This window comes from Mustela lutreola, chromosome 6, assembly GCF_030435805.1.
Source record: "Mustela lutreola isolate mMusLut2 chromosome 6, mMusLut2.pri, whole genome shotgun sequence".
Lineage (NCBI taxonomy): Eukaryota > Metazoa > Chordata > Mammalia > Carnivora > Mustelidae > Mustela > Mustela lutreola.
The window spans coordinates 149,109,706-149,130,497 of NC_081295.1; the positions used below are offsets into that span (position 1 = coordinate 149,109,706).

The window sequence follows — 20,792 nt, forward strand, 5'->3', positions numbered from 1 at the left end:
GTTGTGGTGTTAGGTTCAGTTGCTTTCGTGTGTTCATTGTTCATTTTTTCTCACAGGTATTAGTCACGGTCCCACTGGCCTTACTGCAGAAGGGTGCCATCCACTTTAACCCACCACTGTCAGAAAAGAAGATGAAGGCTATCAACAGCTTAGGTGCAGGCATCATTGAAAAGGTGACAAGTTACTCAAGCCGGGTGACTGCAGTTCCTTATGGTATTGGGCAGTAGGGGATAATTTTTTAATTCAAATAAAATTCAAAGATTTTCTTTACATTTGAATAATCATTCATGAAGAATACAGAAGGATACTAGCAAAACGAGAGGAGGAAAGCTGGGCCAAGGTCTGAATTTTGACATTAGGAAAATGAATCTTATTATTCAGAATTTTAACTTGGCATATAAATATGGAAAAAGGTAGCTATTTTTTTTTTCTTTTTTTGGGCTGCTTTCTTTGCCTGCCCTCCATTAATTGGTCCCAGTGAGGAGAGAGTTTCAGTTCCTCTGCCTTTAAAATCTCTAGCAGAAATGCGAGGGTTTCAGCGGATCCTGGCGGCCCTAGGGGTGGCTAGAATTGGTCGTAGCGACGTTTGCTTCCAGACCCGGTCTTAGGAATGCTTTGCATCTTCCCATCAGCCTGGTGGTTGCTGGTGGGTCCCCCGTCATCGGTGGAAGTATGGGACTAAACAGCACAAAAAGCCAGATGCTCACGAGAGGACAACAAGACAGGTGCATGGAAAGGGCGCGTTTAGGTTTGTTTTCCATGCCTAGCTCTTCAGTCCAGAACTGTAGGTAGCTCCTTAGAGCTTGCCATACTCCTGATCCCAGGGACTCCTAACCCTCTCCCTCTCTTGCTCACTTTCCAGATTGCCTTGCAATTCCCTTACCGATTTTGGGACAGTAAAGTTCAAGGGGCTGACTTTTTTGGTCACGTACCTCCTAGCGCCAGCAAGCGGGGGCTTTTCGCTGTGTTCTATGACATGGATCCCCAGGTAAGTCGCTGGCGAAATGTGGCTTGAGTTCCCCTGCCGCAGTTAGAATCCGGTCACACTGCGGAGCCGAAGGGCACGGTGGACGCTCTGGGTCCGTGTTGCTGTGCTTGAGGATGTTGGGCCTGGGCCGTTGTCCTGCGGCAGCCCCACCACCTGCCGTGTGCTCTTCAAGGGCGGTCGTTGCTCCCCGGGCAGTGGATCAGTTGCTTTAGGAAACTGGTCTCTCGGGCCGGTGGGGCGTCCTCTTGGGGCAAGTCAGCGCGGCACGGTGATGAGTGGGACCTGAACACCGCTCTCGAGGGTCCTCCTGTGAGCGGCCCAGAGGGCGAGGGGCGGGCCTGGGACAGGAGAGGAACTACTGGTTCCTGCAGATCATTCTTGTTCCCTTTTCTTCTTCCTCCCAAGAAACTTCATCTTCAAAGGTTTCCCTTGGGAGCCATGGGCAAAATTTCTTTACCGAATGAGAAGGATTTTTCTCTTATTGTACCTGCAGACATGCCTTCTCCATCCTGTTTCTTCTAGAACGAGCTCGTACGAGGGGAAAGCCTAGAGCATCCCTGAGCCTTCCTATTTACCCTCCTTCCTGCCACAGAATGTCTAGAGGAATAAGGAGTTTTGTGAGGGAAGTGGGCTGGGGACCGAGACGAGGGTGGGGAGGGGCTGCGGGGTCGGGGGTGCTTGTGAGCACAGGGGCTGGGGACTTCCGTCCTGAAAGCAGAGAACGTGAACTGCCAGGGCCTTCCTCTCCCGTCTGCAGAAGCAGCACAGCGTGCTGATGTCGGTGGTCGCCGGGGAGGCCGTGGCGTCCGTCAGGACCCTGGACGACAAGCAGGTGCTGCAGCTGTGCATGGCTGTGCTCCGGGAGCTGTTCAAGGAGCAGGTCAGAGAACCAGCGCGCTCTCCGCGGCGGGAGCCCCGAGGATGCAAGCTCTGCGCCTGCGCCGGTCCGCACGGGCCAGCGTGGCAGACAGCCGACTGGGTGGCGGGAACCACAGCCGCGCATTTTCTCCCCGGGCTGGGGCCGGAAGTCCGAGAGCAGGTGCCGGCGGGTCTGGTTCCCTCGGAGGCCGCCCGCCCTCCGTGGCCTGCAGATGGCCGCTGCTCCCGGCCACCTCGCTCGCCCTCCCCTCTGTGCTTGTCCATGCCCTCCTCCCCTCTTCTCGCAAGGACACCAGTCCTCCTGGGTCAGAGCCCACCCGGAGGCTCTAACAGGATCGCCTCACGGACGGCCCGTTCTCGGAGAGTGTCCCCTTCGGAGGTGCTGGGGCGAGGGGCAGCAACGTAGGAATTTTAGGGGGACACACAGAGCCTGCAGCGATATTCCTACCACCCGTCACACCACGGTCTTCCTTTTTTGCTCACATCACGCACTCCCTCCCTCCCTCCCTCCCGTTTGCTAATCCACAGAGCGTGGCTGTTCGCTGGGGAACTGCCCAGAATGTGGACCGCGGCACGGATTTGCACGTCATTCCTGCAGAGGCCGGGCTGGTCTCCTGTGCGGTTCCCGTGGGAGTGTGTGCGCTGCAGCCGGCGCCGCGGCCCTGCTCTCCCGGGGATGGCGGGAGCTCCGCGTTTCCCCGATGTCCGGGATTACCCCACACCCCAGCAAGCTTTGACAGCTTCCCTTCTGAAGGAATGTTGTCCAGAATTTTCGCCCACCCCACAGACGCAGCTCGTCCCTTCTCTGTCTTTTTTCTCCGAGGAGCTCAGGGTCCGTGCTATTTGCCAGGCTACCAAATCTCACCATTTCTGGAGACCTGGAAATGGTGCGGCTTCCATCTTTTCCAAATAAAGGAGTGGGAGTAGAAAGAACTGAAATGACTCAAAAGTTACATAAATTAGAGAAAGAGAGGCCTCCCTGGTGGGGGGTGGGGGTGTTGCTTATTTTATGTGATGTGATCATGTCTTACAGTTGTCCCTCACTTGGGGTTTTTGCCCCCAAACTTGTTTCCATGCTAGTTATTTGGAACTGAGCACCTTGTTTCTGTAGAAATAGTTTTCCTGCTGGTGCCTGTCGGAAGCATAGAATTATTTGAAACTTAGTGAATGTGAAACATAGCATCCTACGGCCGTTCTGTGAAGGCTGTTAAGGATTCCAGCCCGTCCCAGGGCTGCCCCCTTCCCTTCTGCTCCGGCCCACCGGCCCCTCTTCTGCCATCGTAGCACCTGCTGGGCTGCCCCGCAGCCAGGGCCACCCCGAGTCTTAGCCGCTGGCGAGGGCCGGCCTGGGTGGGGGGGCCTGCGTCTCTGGCTGGGGACGGTGTAGATGGGAGACGTTGGGAGGTTGCAGAGTTTGGGCGGGGCGTCAAGGATGCCACACAAGTCCAGGGCCAGGCTGGATGCAGGGGACGGTAGGGGCCAGTGCAGAGGGATGAGCCCATTTCTAGAGGCGGGGGCCTGGGGGTCGCTGCTCCAGGCCACAGCTGTCTCAGTCCCTCTTGGATCCTGGTTCATGGTTCCTTCTGCTTGACACAGGAAGTCCCAGATCCCACAAAGTATTTTGTCACTCGGTGGAGCACAGACCCCTGGATCCAGATGGCGTACAGCTTTGTGAAGACAGGCGGGAGCGGGGAAGCCTACGACATCATCGCCGAGGAGATACAAGGAACAGTCTTCTTCGCCGGGGAGGTGCGTGTCGGGGTCCCGAACCAGATGCCTTTTACTTAGTTACTTTCTTTAAATTGAAGTGGGGTATGTCCAGGGTTTCGAAGCAAAGTCAGATATGGTCAAAGTGTTCTGACCCCGGGGACACCTGGGTGGTGCAGTCCCTTAAGCGTCTGACTCGGATTTCAGCTCAGGTCCTGATCTCAGGATGGTGAGATCGAGCCCCGCAGTGGGGCTCCGTGCCAGGATGGAGGCTGCTGCCCTCTCTCCCTGTCCCCTAACTCCCGCACTCTCTCTCCCTCAAATAAAGCTTAAAAAAACCACACACACACACACACACATCATGACGCAGGACAACAGATGCCCCCTCAACACCCTCCTCCCCCTCCCAGGACAGCTGTTTTTAACCCTTTCTGTCGTTGCTTTGGGAATTTACTTCCTGTTTCCAAACATTTCTGCTGTTGACTTCTGTTGTGATGAGGCAGACTTGGGCCGCTGGCTTCCTCTCAGCTGACGATGTGGCCCGTGTGGTGTGGGGCTTTCACACTGGGGAAGCGCATTGGTGCTCCTGTGACGTGGCTTCCTGCAGGGCTGAGGTGTTCATGCAGCTTTGACAGTCGTCATGGCCCTTGTGCTCAGTAGCTCGGTGCTCTGTCCCCCGCCCCGCCGTCCTCCCCAGAGCACCACCAAGTCCCTGGGGCCTGGCACGTTCGCTCCACTTTTGGAAACCCCCTTCCTGGCGTCCCTTGGCCAGTGCGCTGGTCTGCACTGGTTGATCTCAGGGACCCCGCCTTCCCGCTCTCCAGGCTTGGCGTTTTATTTTCTAGATTACTCTCTCCTTTCTTTTTAATGTTTGTTTTAAACTGTGGTAGATTATGCACAACGTACAGTTTACCATCATAACTTCTTTTAAGTCCATAAAGAACTTCTGTTGAGTCGGCAGTTGTTGCTGTCAGTCAACCCACAGTTCTTGTGGTTGGTCTTCTCTGAGCTCCACTTAACGTGGACAGACGTCACCAACTCCCCACCTGTCATCTTTGGGATCCAGTTTCTTTGTCAGGGCCTGAGAAGTCGAACTGTAGGAACTACATGGATTGTGCTTTTGGCAAATGATCTAAAAGTATTTTTCTTCCTTGTTTCTAATATTGAGGAGTCTCGTTACTCCCACTGCAGTGCATGAGCCTCGCAGAGACTGTTGGGGGTCTCGTGGTCACCCCTGTGGGACACTTGCTGGGACAGAAGCGCTCTGCCCCCCCGCCCCGTCTCGGTGTAGCCGCAGTCAGGTTCCGGACACCGTGAACGAAAGTGCCCATTTCCATCTAGAATGAGGCTTTTACCGTCTTGCCTGTTTTCAGGTCTGCAGTTCAGTGGGATCAAGTACATTGACGCTGCTGGGCCCCCATCACCACTGTCCCCTCCAGAACATCTTCATCCTGCGGAACTGATAGTCGGTCCCAGTGAAACGACACTCCCCGCTCCCCCTCCCTCCACCCCTGGCCGCCACATCTCTACTGCGTCTCTACGGATTGTTCTGGGTGCCCCATCCTCCCAGTGGAAGGAACCGTGTGTTTCCTTTCATGATTGGCTTATTTCCTGCAGCAGAATGTTCTTAAAGGTTCATCCAGATTGTGGCACGGGTCAAAATATCCTTCCCTTTTAAGACTGAATATAGTCCATTGCGTTTATAGATCACATTTTTAAAAAAGTATTTATTAGGGGCGCCTGGGTGGCTCAGTGGGTTAAGCCGCTGCCTTCGGCTCAGGTCATGATCTCAGGGTCCTGGGATCGAGTCCCACATCGGGCTCTCTGCTCAGCAGGGAGCCTGCTTCCCGCTCTCTCTCTCTCTCTCTCTCTCTCTCTCTCTCTCTCTGCCAGTCTCTCTACCTACCTGTGATCTCTCTCTGTCAAATAAATAAATAAATAAATCTTTAAAAAAAAAAAAAAAAAATTATTTATTAGAGCACGAGCAAGAGAGGGAGAGGGGGAAGCAGGCTTCCCCCTGAGCAGGGAGCCTGATGCGGGGCTCGATCCCAGGACGCTGAAACCATGACCTGAGCTGAGGCTAGATGCTTAACCCACTGAGCCCCCCAGGCGCCTGACAGATGACATTCCGTGTACACATTCGCGTCCTGGATGCTTGAGCTGCTACTACCTTTTGGCCACTGTGAGTGATGCTGCTGGGAACACGGTGTGTGCAGATCTTCAGGAACCCCTTTTGGGTTCTCTGGGGCATATGCCCAGAAAAGGCATTGCCGGGTCATACACAAACTCTCTGGTTAACTCTTTGAAGAGCCACTACACTGGTTCCTACAGTAATGGCATCAGTTTACACCCCATCAGCAGTCACTTCCGACACTTGAGACTTTTTTTTAAGACTGATTTATTATTTTAGAGAGAGTGTATGTGTGGGTGGGGAGGGTCAAAGGGGGAGAGAATCTCAAGCAGACTCTACATTGACCGGGGGAAACCTGGTGCTTGGTTCAATTTCATGACCCTGAGATCCTGACCTGAGCCAAGTCAAGAGTCAGACATTCAACTAACTGAGCCACCCAGGCGCCCCGTGATTTTCTGTGGGTTTTTGATAATGGCCATCGTAATGGGTATGAAGTGGCACAACTTCTGTCTTGGTTTATTTTTGTTGAGAAATGTTTTGCTGTTTTACCACTCTTTTCTGTGCCCATTTTCGCTTGTGTGTAATCTAGACACTCCTATCCTTCAGTCCTTGGTTTCTGCACTTCTGATCATTCTCTCCCCACATTTTCCCCCTCTTATTTCTAGATCTTCTGTTACATATATGGGAACTCCTGAATTGATTATCTTGACTTTTTTCTTTGCTGTTACTCGTTTCTGTCATCTTACCGTGTTGTGGGGAGATTCAACTTCCCACCCTTGAACTTTATAAATTTTGTCTCTTTTATGAGGACATTCTTGTCCTCGGATTATTCTTTGGTGGCACCCTCTTCATGACTGAGTTCCTGTTTTGTTTCCTTTAGCCTCTGCCTCCCACATGTCCAGGTCTCCCACCCTTGACTGCTTAGATCTGAGTGAGGCATCTTTATAAAAGCCTACCAAGAGTGACCGCAAGCTGGCCAGCGGCCGGTTGGATCCGCAAACATCAGTGTGTCTATCTGTAGCTCTTGCCTCTGGGAACATGTAGTTTCTCTTTGCTTGGTGGCAGCTCCTGACGTCCTGGGAGCCGAAAGCTTTGCTCTTGGTTATGAAGACTTGACTCAATCCCCGCATGGTTTGGTGCCTCATCCTTGCCTCCCCAGATCTCCGGTTGAGGTGGTGGGAGCGGGAAGCCGGTGAGGGTCCAACTTGCTCTTCGTAGCCTTCAGTCCTGTTTCCACTCACGCCCAACCTCTGTCTCTGTGGTTCTTGATGCCTCTGGTGGCTGAGAATTTTAAAGGATTCTTTGGGGGGTGAATTGGTTGCTTCTGACCCCCACCCCCACGCCACTACCTTTCCCAAACGGAGCAGAGTAAAGGCAATTCTCAGCACCCTTTCATGTTTTCACACTTTGTATGTTAGCTTAGGAGCACACGCATTTTCTAGTGTCAAAGAAAATGGAGTGGGTGTTCTTTTCTCTTACTCTTCTGGAGTCCAGAAGTCCGGATCATTGAAAAGCTGGCTATTGCAGAGTCATTGGGCTGCAGAGCAGCTTTGTGGGAACAGAGCAGGACTACAGGCTGAGCAGCCAGTCAGCTGCTTCCAGGAGCAGCTCTGTTGGGCTTCTTTAACCTCACAGTTAAAGAACAATTTTAAACCTATTTCTGCGAAGTTCCTGCCCCCTCCCCCACCAGTACGTGGACGGCAGGCACCTCCTGACCACATTACCTCCATTCATTGACGTCTTTGGCACCGGACCTTTCCCCTGCATCCCAGCCATTCACCCGGGTGACCTGGCAGTAGCTTAGTTCACACGGAGCGGTTTCGTGTCCTTCCCCGTCTTCTGAGGCGCGCTCACCAGCTCTGCCACAGCTGCCTCCCAGACCTGGTCATTGTTCCTGCCCCCAGCGGTGCAGGTCGGGACTCTTTTCCCCTTCTTGGCTTGCTGGTTGTGTTCTAGCTAGTCTCCTGGAAAGGGGGCTTCTCCCAGTGCCAGTCCTCACCTTTTCTTTCACCTTCCTGTTGAGTAACACAGCTCTGTCTGTTGCCGCCATTGAGCAAAACTCCAACTGTGGACGGAGGGGTTCGTGCTCGTTGCCTCCCTCACTGCCGATTCGAACAGCGAGATTACTTGTCTGGTGGGGGTGGGGCACTGACTGTGTCTTAGTCATTCCCCTTAGTTCCGGCACATGGTACAGAGAGGTGGTATCCTAAGGACCGGCACACAGTACCTCACAGGACTGTAGAGTAAGTTGTGCAATGATCGGGTGAGGTATGACGGGCTAACCAGAGAAGTTCAGGGGCAGTGATGGCGGCGTAGTGTTCGTAAGAGCACAAAGGAGTGCCGTCCATCTAAAGTATAAGCTTGTACAGATTATTTGCTTATTACCATTTAAGATCCTTATACATGACCTTCTGCTACGCACTTATTTCTTACAGGCAACAAACAGGCATTTTCCACAGACTGTTACAGGGGCATATTTGAGTGGCGTTCGAGAAGCAAGCAAGATTGCAGCCTTCTGAACAGAATTTGTGTGGACCCGGCTTTCTTCTGTGCCCCAGACGGGAACGTCTGAAACACATGTTAAACCTCACTTTCATAGAACCGAACGGAAAACCTTCTCTGAGAGCATTAGCCCCATTAGCCCCAAGAATCCTTTCGAAGCACTTAGATTTGCTTTTTCCACAGGCTGATTAGGGCTAAGTTTTCTGTATTTCAGAATAAGGCAGAAGGAACCTTAAATTAAGATTTTGGGTAGGATTTCTTCCATGGTTGGAGACTCCCTTTAAATCGGACATTTTGTTGGACTCATCAGTTTTCAAACATTGAGAAACCAAGCAGCAATCATTAGAATACCAGAAAAAGCCATGTATTTTTCTTCTGTGACAGTTTATTAGTATCTTTGCCAATGAGCCTTAAGACTTTCATAAAGCTCCAATATTGAGCTTTTACTTAAAATTTAGATACAAATCTTTCTGTGTCAGATACAGCACAAACTCTTCAGCTGAAAGTAAATGAAACTTCCAGACTGTTTTATATTGTACATATTTCTTTCCATTGGGTTATTCAAAAATTTAAATTCAGGTATCTTTTGTGATACATTTTAGATTTGTGCACTCATTGGCAAAACAGCAAAATTTCCAATTCCTTAAACAGCACAGGTATTCTATCACTTAGAATGGGGTAGAGATACTATAGTCTTCATACTTTAGGCCAATTAGAATATGGCTCTTTTTCTAAGAGCCAAGTTGGGATGGGTGGTACACTTTAAATAGCCTTACTTTTGGCAACCACTAGCAAAAAGATCTTTGTCAGAATACTTTAATAAAAAACTCCCTCTACTGCCTCTTTTTAAAATAACAGAATCAAACTCTTAAGAGTATTTTTTACAGCATTATGTTTTCAATATTCCATAGGCAGGTCCACTGGAAAACTGCAGAAAAATGTGATATCCTGGTAAATATTATACATTTAAAGCCATATCTTAAAAGCCTGAGAACATGGCAGATACGTTTTCCTTTTTTCACTCATGACAAAATAATTCATTTAAAACAATGATTTCAGGGTCTTCAGGATGCTTATCTTGCCAAATTAGAAAAGTGGATGGTAACTTAAGTGCTTTTGTTTTAAAAAGTCTTAACAGTTCTTTCAATCTTATTAGTCTGCTTCAAAAAGGGACTCAAAATGATTTTAAAGACTTTGCAAAATATTAGGTATTTTTAAAATTTAAAGTCCACTTCTAAGTAGAAACAGTGTATTTTATGCAAACTTTACACAGAACTTAGACACATCCGTCCCCATCAGAGTATGATACAAACACAGAAAAGCAAACAGTAGTAAATCGGTTTCAAAGTTGGGTTAACAGCAAAATGCTGAGATTTACATTATCTGATGAGAGTCACTGGTACTGATTGGGAAGTATTCTGCTTTAAAATACTATGTACTAAAGTGTTTAAAGAATAGCATGTGTTCGTAAAGGCAAAGTATTTTAAGTTTGAAATGGCTCACAACTGTTTAGTCTCTGGGCACTTAAACTTGTACTGTGCTATAAGCGAACCTCGTTAGCTGAAGTACAGTAAATGTGTATGTAAAAAATTTCCTGTCTTAAGTGACATCATTTGACTTTTTTTTCGTTAAGGAACCACGGTACTTTTCCTCTTGATTATGGTTTTTCACTGTTTGAAGATTTTGTAATTGAATAGCAGTGAATACACAGTGTTTCAACTGCAGATTGTGAACAGCTGGTTGTGTATAACTACTTAATAAAAACTAGACTTGTTTTTCAAATACTCTGTGTACTGTAGAGTGACGAGCGCACTCGCATCAGCTACGCCTTCCCCGGGAACTCGCATGCTACCTCACCTGTCCCCTCTCCTCCAAGCCTTCTGTAGACTTTGTTTTTAGTTCCTAGGTCTTACTTGCTCACCCCCTTTCAAGTAAATGATCTAAAATAAACAGTTGGTAACTGTACTCACCTACCTTCTGTGAGATCACTTCCCAGTTTTCCTTGGGGACCTCTCCATCGTGTACGTGCTCATGTAACCGTGCGCCGTTATCTCTGAACAGCACTCCAAATTAACTGGGATCGTGGGGCTAAATCCACCTAAAAACCTGTTCTGAGTTCCTCAGCTGGGGGGAAATGCTACAAGAACCATAAGACATTAATGCAGGAGACAAGAGCATGGATTTATTATTTTTATTGACAAGGTTTATAGGAACAAATTAAATATTTAAAATCAAAGGCCAATTCTTGGGTCTCATTTAGTTGTTTACTCCATTCATTTGCATTTATCCATAAACAAGTCAAACCTGTTTAAACCCTAACAGTCAACACACACCATTTTTATGGATGGATTTTTATTTTAAATGCTCAACTGGTTTATCAAAGGCCTAGTTCTCTCATAAGTAGCATTGTTTTACTTTAAAATTCAGAGATTATTCAATAAACTGATTAAGACAATTTAAAAGACAAAATAGTCTCATTCGGGAGTGGTCTGTATACTGATCACCTAGCATCCTGATTGGCCAAAATTTAAAACCCAAAAGCCCTGATTCCACAAATACATTAAACTTCTTTAATGTTAAAAATAAGTCTTTTATCACTTTTGAGAAATATTGTGTCAGAGATACCCACTATTGCCTACACATTATCTTCTAGCATTATACTTGGTACATTTATCATAATTATAAAGGTGGCCCGGTTTCCTGTAAATATCAGCATTTTATATGGGCAAAAGCAGTTAATAAAAATCAGTTCATTAATCATAAGCGAAATGTGCTTGAACGTACTCCCACCCTGTCCCCAAATTTTGAAGTTCTGATGTACTGATTTGGTTGATCCCTAATATAAAATGTATCTACAGACACTTGCGGAATTAACACTAAAACTACAACCTGATGACACTTCTGAGGCAAAGCAGAGAACGGTCTGTTCCTTCAGTGTTTTCCCCACTGAATTCTGACTTTCACTGCTCCGTCATACCATATGGCCGAACACTGACATTTCATAGTTTAGAACTGTAAAGATACCTACCTAGAGGAGTTTAAAAAGTGATCTGCACAAAAGAAATAAAAAAACTTTATATACAACAAATTTGTTTTTAAAAATACAAAAATAACATCTGTCACTTTTGTCATGCTGACAATTTGACATATATACACATGCAGAAAATTTCCAATTTAATCTCAATAGCTGAAGCCTGTATATTTTTAATATGATGAACACACCGCCACTGACAGATGTGTATTCAAAATATTTCGTGTACTAAATACTGCCATAGTCTCTGCATGTATAAATGTCAGTAATGGTTTGTTCTACTTGATTAAAAGTGTGTCCGAAACAAGCGACTACTACTAAGCGCGCTAAAAACTACAACAGTTCGAGAATCTACAATCTCATATAAAGAAATCCAAAATGTACAAAATACAGCTATAAAAGCAAGGAACAGTTACTGCCATGCAAAATTTTAAACTAAAAACTGCATAGAAATGCAATTTAAAACAACAAACTCAAATTTACTTAACACTCAAGATAAAAAGATCGGCAATAAGTTCTACCAACACAATGCCTGCAGGGATTTAGAAAAGGAAATACATTCTCTTTGCTGGTATAATGGTATAAATCAGATCTTTACATCCACGGGACAAGTCATCTGTCTCCTCTGCCTCAGGAAATCAGCTGCAATGAGAGAAACATCATTTTCCTATGCCCAAAGCACATTAGAAACACAAAAATCATATACCCACCCCCCCAAATTTTTAAACTGTGACCTTGGGAAATCTGTTGGGACCAACATCAAACTCTAGCTACTGTGAATCTTCTGCCTCTGGGGGACAACAACTGTGCTCATGTGGCTGTGGGAGTACTGGGGACACCCCCAGCTGCCCACCTACACTGCGAGCCTGACACTGCTTTCATCACTACTGTTCGGACTGTATTTTTAAGCTTTACAATGGGAAAAATATTTTCCTCACCTATCTTGAGAAAATTTGAGGGTTAAATGACCAATTTAGTGACGTGAATATTTTGAAAAATACGCAGTATTTGATATACATCATTCCTTTGTCTTAGATGTTCAAAAATGATCAAAATTAGAAAAGATGGAGATACTTACCTCTTTAACAGTTGTTTTTATGAAATCTTTTCTTTCAGTTAAATCATAAGCAGGATAATTTTCATATACCTATGGTAAAAAATAAAAGGTTAAAAATAGATTTAGAAATCCAGTGATACGCTTTACACCTTTGGATAAAGAAACGGATGCTGTGTACGAAGAGCTGCATGTGCGCTCAGGGTTCTCGCTCACCAGACCCAAAACGAGCCAACAGTAAATCACTGTTGTACACGCTACTGGGAATCTCAGCGGAGCTAACAGACGCAGGCAAGGCCAACACTCAGATCTCAGGTAAGGGGACTAAGCTCTTTATATTGGCGGGTTCTCTGTCAGATGTTTCCTAGAGACTCCCTTACGCTTCTCTCTTACGTCCTCCAACACCACTGAGGCTCCTCAACCTTGAACTCTGACGAGCCTGGGCCTCCACTCCACCACTGCATCCCTTCCCCCAGGTGACCTCCCCGAGATCCGGGGGGTCCCAGCAGTGCTCTACTCCTAGACCTTTCCAGACAGCCCTCTCTCCTGTCAACTGGCTCTGCCACCTAACTTCACAGTGACTCCTGGGCTGACTCCATTTGTACCACAGGCCTCACTCCGGAGGTGCAGTGAAGGTAAGGACAGTTTTTCAGTGAAGGGACAGACAGTACATGGCTTCAGCTTTTCCAGGAACAGTTTCCGTCACAACCACTCCACTATGACACTGCGGTGTGAAAGCTGCCACAGACACGCTGGAAAGAATGGATGTGCTTGCTGTCACATTCAACTATTTACAAAAGCAGACGGGAAGATAGATCCGGCCCATAGGCTGCAGTCCGCCAATTCCTGCGAAGAATCCATCATTTACATCACTCCAGTCGTTCCCCCTCGTTCGTCCCCTGCACAGCTCTGGCCCGGAACGGGTCTACCTACCAACTTCTCTACACAACTTTTAAACGACAGATCCCGGGGCGCCTGGGTGGTTCAGTTGGTTAAGCGTCTGCCTTCAGCTCAGGGACCCTGAGTCGGGCTCCCTGCTCAGCGGGGTGTCTGGTCCCTCTGCCCCTCACCCCACTTGTTCTCCCTCAAATCAATAAAATCTTTGGGAAAAAAAAAAAAAAAAAAAGAATGAAAGACTGGCCCCATTTCAAGTTCATGGTGTCCAACGCTGGGGCCTCTATAGCAATGCCTCTGAATACTTTAGCAGCTCCTCCTGCGTTCCTATCAATGGCCTTTTCATCCCTTTCTCCCTTTCACTCTTGGCCAAGAAGCCACCATTTTGCATTCCTTCAACTTTCTGACATACCTCTTCCCCTCTAGCTTGTTTGTATCTGGATCTATCAATATCCCCCATGTCCTTTACCTCTGCCAGGACCCTTTCCGGAACACTCCCTGCCATCCCAGCACCGTCTCCAAGCCTAATATATGCATGTGCTTTCTCTCCATGACCTTCTTAAAAATCTTTCATCAGCTTGTATCCCCACCTCCCATTTATCTACGATTTCCTTTCTAAAGGGAAGGAAAGGACTGCTCAAAACAGAAGCTTTAATTTATTCACTTTCCTCCCTAGTAATTCATTCTCAATCCAAGGGTAAATAACCTTGCATTTACCGTCCTCGAAATTCCTCTTACTACGTGAATGATCATCTCCTACTTGCTGAGTCCAAAAACTCCACAAGTCCTCCTCACCTGACCTCTCCATGTTGTTAATAATCCCCTCAAAAAATTACAAAGTGTTGGGGCACCTGGGTGGCTCAGTGGGTTAAAGCCTCTGCCTTCGGCTCAGGTCGTGATCTCAGGGTCCTGGGATCCAGCCCCGCACTGGGCTCTCTGCTCAGCAGGGACACTGCTTCCTCCTCTCTCTCTCTGCCTGCCTGCCTACTTGTGATCTCTGTCAATGTAAATAAATAAATCTTTTTAAAAAATTACATAAAATGTCTTCACAAAAGTTAAAGGCACAGAACTCATCTCTCTCCACTCTGCCCTTGTCCCTCCCCTCAGAGGAAACCAGTTAACGGTTCGCTGTGTTTTCTTCCAGACCTTTAAAAACAAGTTTTTACACAAACACATAAATGTATCAATGGCAATATTGTCTTTGGTATTTACACAGATGGGTAATACTCTTTATATTTTAAAAAGCTGGCAATACCTGGGAGGTTTTTCCATGTTCTTTTGAATTGCTACACAAAATTCCCAAAATACCGATGTACCAGTTTAAACATTTCCCTATTGATGGCCAGTTAGGTTCTGATTTCAATATTAACAGACATGCTGAACATTACTGTAATCATTCTGTGCAGATGTGACTATGTCTTTAGCATAGAGACCTAGAAATGGAATTGCTAGGTTAAAGGGCATTTGCAATTTAAATTTTAAGATACTACTTAATTGGGGCGCCTGGGTGGCTCAGTGGGTTAAAGCCTTCGGCTCAGGTCATGATCCCGGGATCCTGGGATTGAGCCCCACATGGGGCTCTCTGCTCAGCAGGGAGCCTGCTTCCTCCTCTCTCACTCTCTGCCTGCCTCTTTGCCTACTTGTGATCTGAAATAAATAAATAAAATCTTAAAAAAAAGATACTACTTAATTGTTCTCCAAAGTTGTTACAACTTTAAGCATGAGTATGTCTCCCTATACCCTTGCCAAGCATGAAAACTTAGTATTTGTATTTTGTCAAGCTAATAGCAAAAATATTTAAACTTTTGTCTTCAAGTAGGGAAAGAGTGTTTTCATGTTTACAGGGCATTTCTAGCCCCCCTCCCCGAACCCTAGCTGTTCTCCACAGCCCTTGCCCATTGTCCCCTGGAGGGCATGATCTTCCCCTTCTGGAAACTGTCTCCCCTCTTTCTCGGCTTTGACAGCACCTCTCTACAGTTTTTCATATTTTGTAGAAATCACTTCTCAACTCTGATGTGAGTGGTTTCCAGGACTCTCTGTCCTCTGCTTACCTCTATCTTCTTGCCTGGGCCACCTTATCTAATCTAGGTTTCTGGATTTAATCCCAGCAGTACCCCGTCTGTATCTCCTACCTTGGAAGAATTACAATGGTCACAGTTTCTATCACTTGGATGTTCCCAGCACCTCATCTCATAATGTCTAGAACAAAACTTCTCTTTTTTTCAGAATGTACCCTTTGTTCTGTTCCCTAGATGGTTAACGTAGCCGCGCCCTAACACCCACAGATGAGCCAACGCTCACCAGGCTCTCTTGATTTCTGACTTGGTTATGGCCACCCTGTAACTTTGATTATAACAAACTGGGGTTTCATGACTATCATCCCATTCTTTATCTGTCCTCAATTTGTCTGGGATGACTCTCAAAAATCAGATTGTGTTGGCCCCTGACGATCAGCTCCCAAAACTCCACTGAGCCTCCCAATTCTCCCATTAATTTCAGGGAAAAAACTAAACTCTGCAATAAGACATATATGAGTACTAAGAAACTTGTCCTTTTCTTCCTTAACTCCTGTGAAGACCTCTTTCCAACTCTAGTCTTCAGACGAAGAAATTACTATTCCTTGTGGTCACTGTCCTATTTTATGCACATGTGTCCATGTTGCTCGACTGTATGGCGCAGCTGATGCTCTAGGATCTCTTTCCCCCTCCCAGGCCCAAGCAGGTGCAGTTTCTTCTGTGGCGGTGTGCCACCTTCTGCATGCTTCCAGTCCAGCCCTTACCAACTGTCCCCAACTCACTGCAACAGCCATCTCCTATCTCACCTAACCGCAAGCCCCCAACAGCCAAGTAATAGATTTCCTGGCTTTACCCCCAAATCCATCCCAGTGCCTGGTATACAGTATGGCTCAGTGAATGCTAAATGAATAAACAAAACAATAAACAAGGTCTTTAAAAAGTATAGAATGTTTCACCTTCAGTACATTTGAAATTTTAATTTGGTTTAACCATGACACACTAGATTCTAAAATCTCCCAATTTTGATCTAGGGTATGGAATCTCTATGGAATCATATTCAAGATTAGGACATTTTATTTTCTGCATATCAGAAAAACTTCTCACAGAAGTCTGAGCTAAAAACCTGATCTATACCATCCTATAACAGTAATGCTGAAATTAAGGTGGTACACGAGATTGTCTTTTAAAATACCAATTTATTTAAGTAATCTTTATCTCTACACCCAACATGGGGCTCAAACTCACGACTGCAAGGATCTAGAGTCATAGGCTCCTCCAACTGAGCGAGCCAGGCGCCCCAAGACTGCTCTTCTAAATTAACATAACCTAAGGATGCATCAGTAAAAATAGTTTCCAGATCAGGAAAATCAAGTTTTCTCTGTGGTTTGGAATGTATCACTTCAACTTTCTTCACTGTACACATCCTACTGTTATTTATGAAGTAATTTCAATAAGGCAGAGACTTCGACTGACTGAATGCAGCATCCCAGCACTATAAGGATGCCTGGCATGTAACAGTTCAGCAGACATTTAGTGGGTGAAGGCATTTACACAAGAATTCTGCTTTTTGAACTGAGGGCTGAGTGGAAGAATTTTTCAAATAAAAGCAAAATGATCCAAGTATTTTTCGAATTACCTCCTTGCAAATCTGCTTCATCGTGACTTCCTCCAAGTTGGCACTGGCCAGTAACTTCTTCACGGTTTCCTTTAACTCTTCATCTGTAGGAGGTTTCTTTAATTTTTTAATTAAAGGTTCATCATCTGAACTATCCTCGGATTCACTTTCTAAAAGATAAGCTTTCATTAGATTCTCAAAAGGGGTATCCGGTAAGATGATATATCACCACTCCATAAATTAGATATATAACATCCACTGACATTTTTGTCAATTTTGAAAAATTAAAATTATTTTTAAAAACTGGTATACCTTTCCCCCAACCCCCCAGGCAATTTTCTTGGCAGTTTATTTGCCACACACACTTCAAAACTGTTAGAGTACATGAGGTCTACCTTCAGAGTTGCTGAAAATGTGTCATTCTAACATACCTTTTTTGGAACTGTTTTGATTCTTCTTGGTGGTGCTGCTATCTGCCTTCTTAACATTAGCACTTTTTACGGTTTTCTTACTTTTAGAAGTAGCTTTCTGTTTAGGTTTTTCTCTTTTAGATGTCTTTTTTGGTGGCTGGTGGAAAGGAAAGCAAAGAACATTTATCGATGAGATTAATTCCATTCCTCTATTCCTCTGTACCTCTCAACAATATTAGAGAAAATTAATGTATTCGATATCACCAACGAAAAATTATTACCAGTCATCAACTTGAAATAACCAATATAAACTTCACTTTATCCGAACACAAAATCTAGTCACAAGAATCAAACACTAAAAATAAGATGCCCAAATTCTACAAACTATAGACAGGAAATTTTATATGCACTGCCTTAATCCTAAAAAATACCTCTAGAATATAGGTGCTGTTACTATTCTTCTATTGTCTCCCAGCTAGAATGGAAGTTCCATGAGGACCACGATTTTTTTTTTAACACTGTAAGTTCACTGAGGTGTCCCTAACTCCTAAAATAGTGCACCACGCACAGCAGTTGCTCAGTAACTATTTCTGAACGTTTGAGACTAAGGCTTGAGAGGTACTTTGCTCACAGCCACATATTTAACAAAATACGTAAGTGAGGTTCAACTAGACCTGACTCCAGAACCTATTTTCTTCAACACTGATTCACAGCTGATTAAACAAAAGCAAAGTATATACACATAGATAGGTTAAAATGACAAAATTATAATTTATACTTTATCCCAACTATGGTCTCTGAAATTGGGGAACATTAATTCATTTAATTAATTTCCCCAAAGCAGAAGCATCTTATATAAACAAAGAGTAACCTAAAATCTCATCTTTATACCCCCAAAATACTTCAAATCACTTCTGACAGAATGGTTCTCCATATGTTTTACATTTACAATTCTGATTATAATTCTTAAAAAAAAAAAAAAAAAAAAAAAAGATGGATATTGGTTTGAAAAAACTCTTGAAGAAAGTTAAAGTACAAACCGATCTGTTCCAAGAGTTAAGTGGGCTCAGAAGCGGGCTCTTTCCTCCAGGCACACAGCCGTCGCTACGTATTCACCCCAGGACCCCCGCAGTGGCAGCCTGTCTTACCACGGACACATACGGGTGGCGGGCAGCTGGCTAGCCTAGCTAATTTAACTGCCGCTAACAAAGTGCATTTGAGAGGTGGCAAAGGGGCCGAAATGCTTTCTAAAAGTAAAGTATATGAACTCTACCTACGCATTATTATTTAGAGGCCATTTTTACTTATTTCCTAATTCTTGGAGGTGTTCCAAATATTGGGGGGTGCTGGACAGGTTATCACTGGTTCATCAATTCTCTATGACTAACTTGAACTAAGCTTTATTAAGTTTCCACCTAATTCATAAGAAACACATTAAACTCAAAGGGAACACTAAAATTCCCTAAGTTCTATTAGTGTATTTCATACATAGAATAATCACTATTATGTATCACATTTTAGTCAAAGTTCAATAAAACCTGACCTGTAGATGACCGAAGTACTTTACTTTAAAGTAAGAAAGAGCTGGGGATAACACTCTAAGCATTATTACCTGATCCCCATCCAAATTAGATAATCAGAATCACATAGTTAAAATACTTCCAGAGCCTTTTAGGGCCAGGGCATATATGGTGATCATTAAAATTTTAGAAGGCTCACAATATGGCACCACTTTAAAACCAGCAAATTGGGAGTAGTGCTAGTTTAACAAAGTATAAAAATTCACAGTGATTAAAAAAATTGATAGTGGTAAGGGAGAATCAAGCCATGTCCACAAGACGTCACCACTGGACAAACACAAAGAATTAAAACTATGCTTCTTTCTGTACCTCACATCATCATCTAGCAGGGACAGTGTTCCCTAGTTTTTTAAGCGAACAACCAGCCTATTAAGAGAAACATTGTACACATATGGTCACACACACTATAGAAACCTAATGGGTAAAAGTGTAGGCTCCGAAGGATCGCTGCCTGGTTTTGGGTTCTGGCCCCAGTTCCTTCATTTACAAAATGAGGGAAATGTGATAGTACTTAAAGATTTTTATGGGAAGTAAAGGCATTAATACATTAATGTAAAGGCATTAATACTCCTCCTCCTCCTAAATATAGCTTTATTAAACTAGTTACTTACAGCCTGTTTTCCCACCCTATCACGGGTTTTTGTTTTTTTTAATTTTATTTAATACATGGAAACTACTTTTAATGGTGCCAGACTCACAGGAAATGGTTAATGAGTATTAGTTATTATTACTATCACCAGTGCTTCTTTTTGTAAAGAAATTCTTTAATTAAACAAATGCAGTCACTTTGAAGTTTTAAAGTTTTCTTTAAAAGCAAGGCACATATAAAGAATAGATACACAAACCAAAGCAGCAAGATAGCGCAGTGACCCCTGCGTTAACTAACCATGGTGCACTGGGCTTATTTCATTTCAGTACATTCTGGTAGACAGCACTGGACCCACAAACATCCAGCCCTGTAATAATAAACTGTGTTATTTATACCGGATTTCACTTATCTTTAGTAACCAGTTACAAGTTCTTCTGGGACAAACTGGAAGCAGGAATTCAGAAAAGCGATAAATGTTGGCACAGAGTAGCAGTGGAAAGGGAGTAGTAAAATTAACCAAACGCTATAGAACTACCTATCTTCAGGTTTCGTCCTGAGCAGAGAGGCAGAGAGGCGGTCGACGTAAGTCCCATTAGCCTTGCAGATGAACCCAGTCATCTCAAGGCTGCCCTAATGGCAAACCAGAGGTCCTTACAGGAGGCTGCTCTGAACACTGGGGCAGCCCAAGGACCTGGTGCTGGGACACAACGGACAGTCTCTGGTAGGTGAGGCGAATGTCAATAACCTGGTATTTTGGAGGTAAAAAGGCCTGGAGAGCTAAGAAAAAGAGCGAAAGTGTGCCCACTTATACTCTACAGGAATGGTCAAACCCTCATTACTTCACTTACTCCCTTTCTCTACTTAGGAAAATCTCCCTCATGAATCTGAATCCAGCCCACCCGTCACTTCCCCTGAATCTTTCATTTTATCACCAATTGACTAATCTGTGGCCCCACAGTACCTGGCGCACAATTCACATATCCCTACTTCATGCGAAGCAGTGACTAAGAACACAGGTTTGAGCCAAACTTCCTGGTTCAAATCCTGACTCTACTACGACTGATTCTGTATTCTCAAGCCAATCACTTACCTTCCCCGGGCCTGTTTCCTCATCTGTAAAACGGAGGTAATAACACAAGATTTTGCTGAATTTAAGATTTTTTTTTCCCAAATTTTTTCATCTCAGCAGTATCTGACTGGGGTGCATTTATTTTTATTTTATTTTTTTTTAAAGATTTTTATTTATTTATTTGATAGACAGAGAGAGATCACAAGTAGGCAGAGATGCAGGCAGAGAGAGGGGGAAGCAGGCTCCCTGCTGAGCAGAGAGCCCGATGTGGGGCTCGATCCCAGGACCCTGAGATCATGACCCGAGCCGAAGGCAGAGGCTTAAACCA

The 20,792-nt window shown here is 44.9% G+C and overlaps 2 protein-coding genes across 2 annotated transcripts in view; one reads left to right on the top strand and one right to left on the bottom strand.

Moving 5' to 3' along the window:
* Positions 1–9,989, top strand: part of KDM1B (lysine demethylase 1B) — a 60,410-nt gene extending 50,421 nt beyond the window's left edge. The window contains exons 17-21 of the mRNA XM_059179430.1: positions 57–173; positions 863–988; positions 1,746–1,868; positions 3,464–3,616; positions 8,141–9,989. Of these exons, the coding sequence (XP_059035413.1) occupies positions 57–173; positions 863–988; positions 1,746–1,868; positions 3,464–3,616; positions 8,141–8,224 (603 nt within the window). The 3' untranslated portion in view covers positions 8,225–9,989. The remainder of the gene's footprint in view (positions 1–56; positions 174–862; positions 989–1,745; positions 1,869–3,463; positions 3,617–8,140) is intronic.
* A 395-nt stretch (positions 9,990–10,384) lies between these two features.
* The window catches only part of DEK (DEK proto-oncogene), a 34,518-nt gene continuing 24,110 nt past the window's right edge, over positions 10,385–20,792 (bottom strand). Inside the window, exons 8-11 of the mRNA XM_059179431.1 lie at positions 17,248–17,383; positions 16,838–16,986; positions 12,317–12,385; positions 10,385–11,880 (exon numbers count right to left, since the gene is read on the bottom strand). Of these exons, the coding sequence (XP_059035414.1) occupies positions 11,869–11,880; positions 12,317–12,385; positions 16,838–16,986; positions 17,248–17,383 (366 nt within the window). The 3' untranslated portion in view covers positions 10,385–11,868. The remainder of the gene's footprint in view (positions 11,881–12,316; positions 12,386–16,837; positions 16,987–17,247; positions 17,384–20,792) is intronic.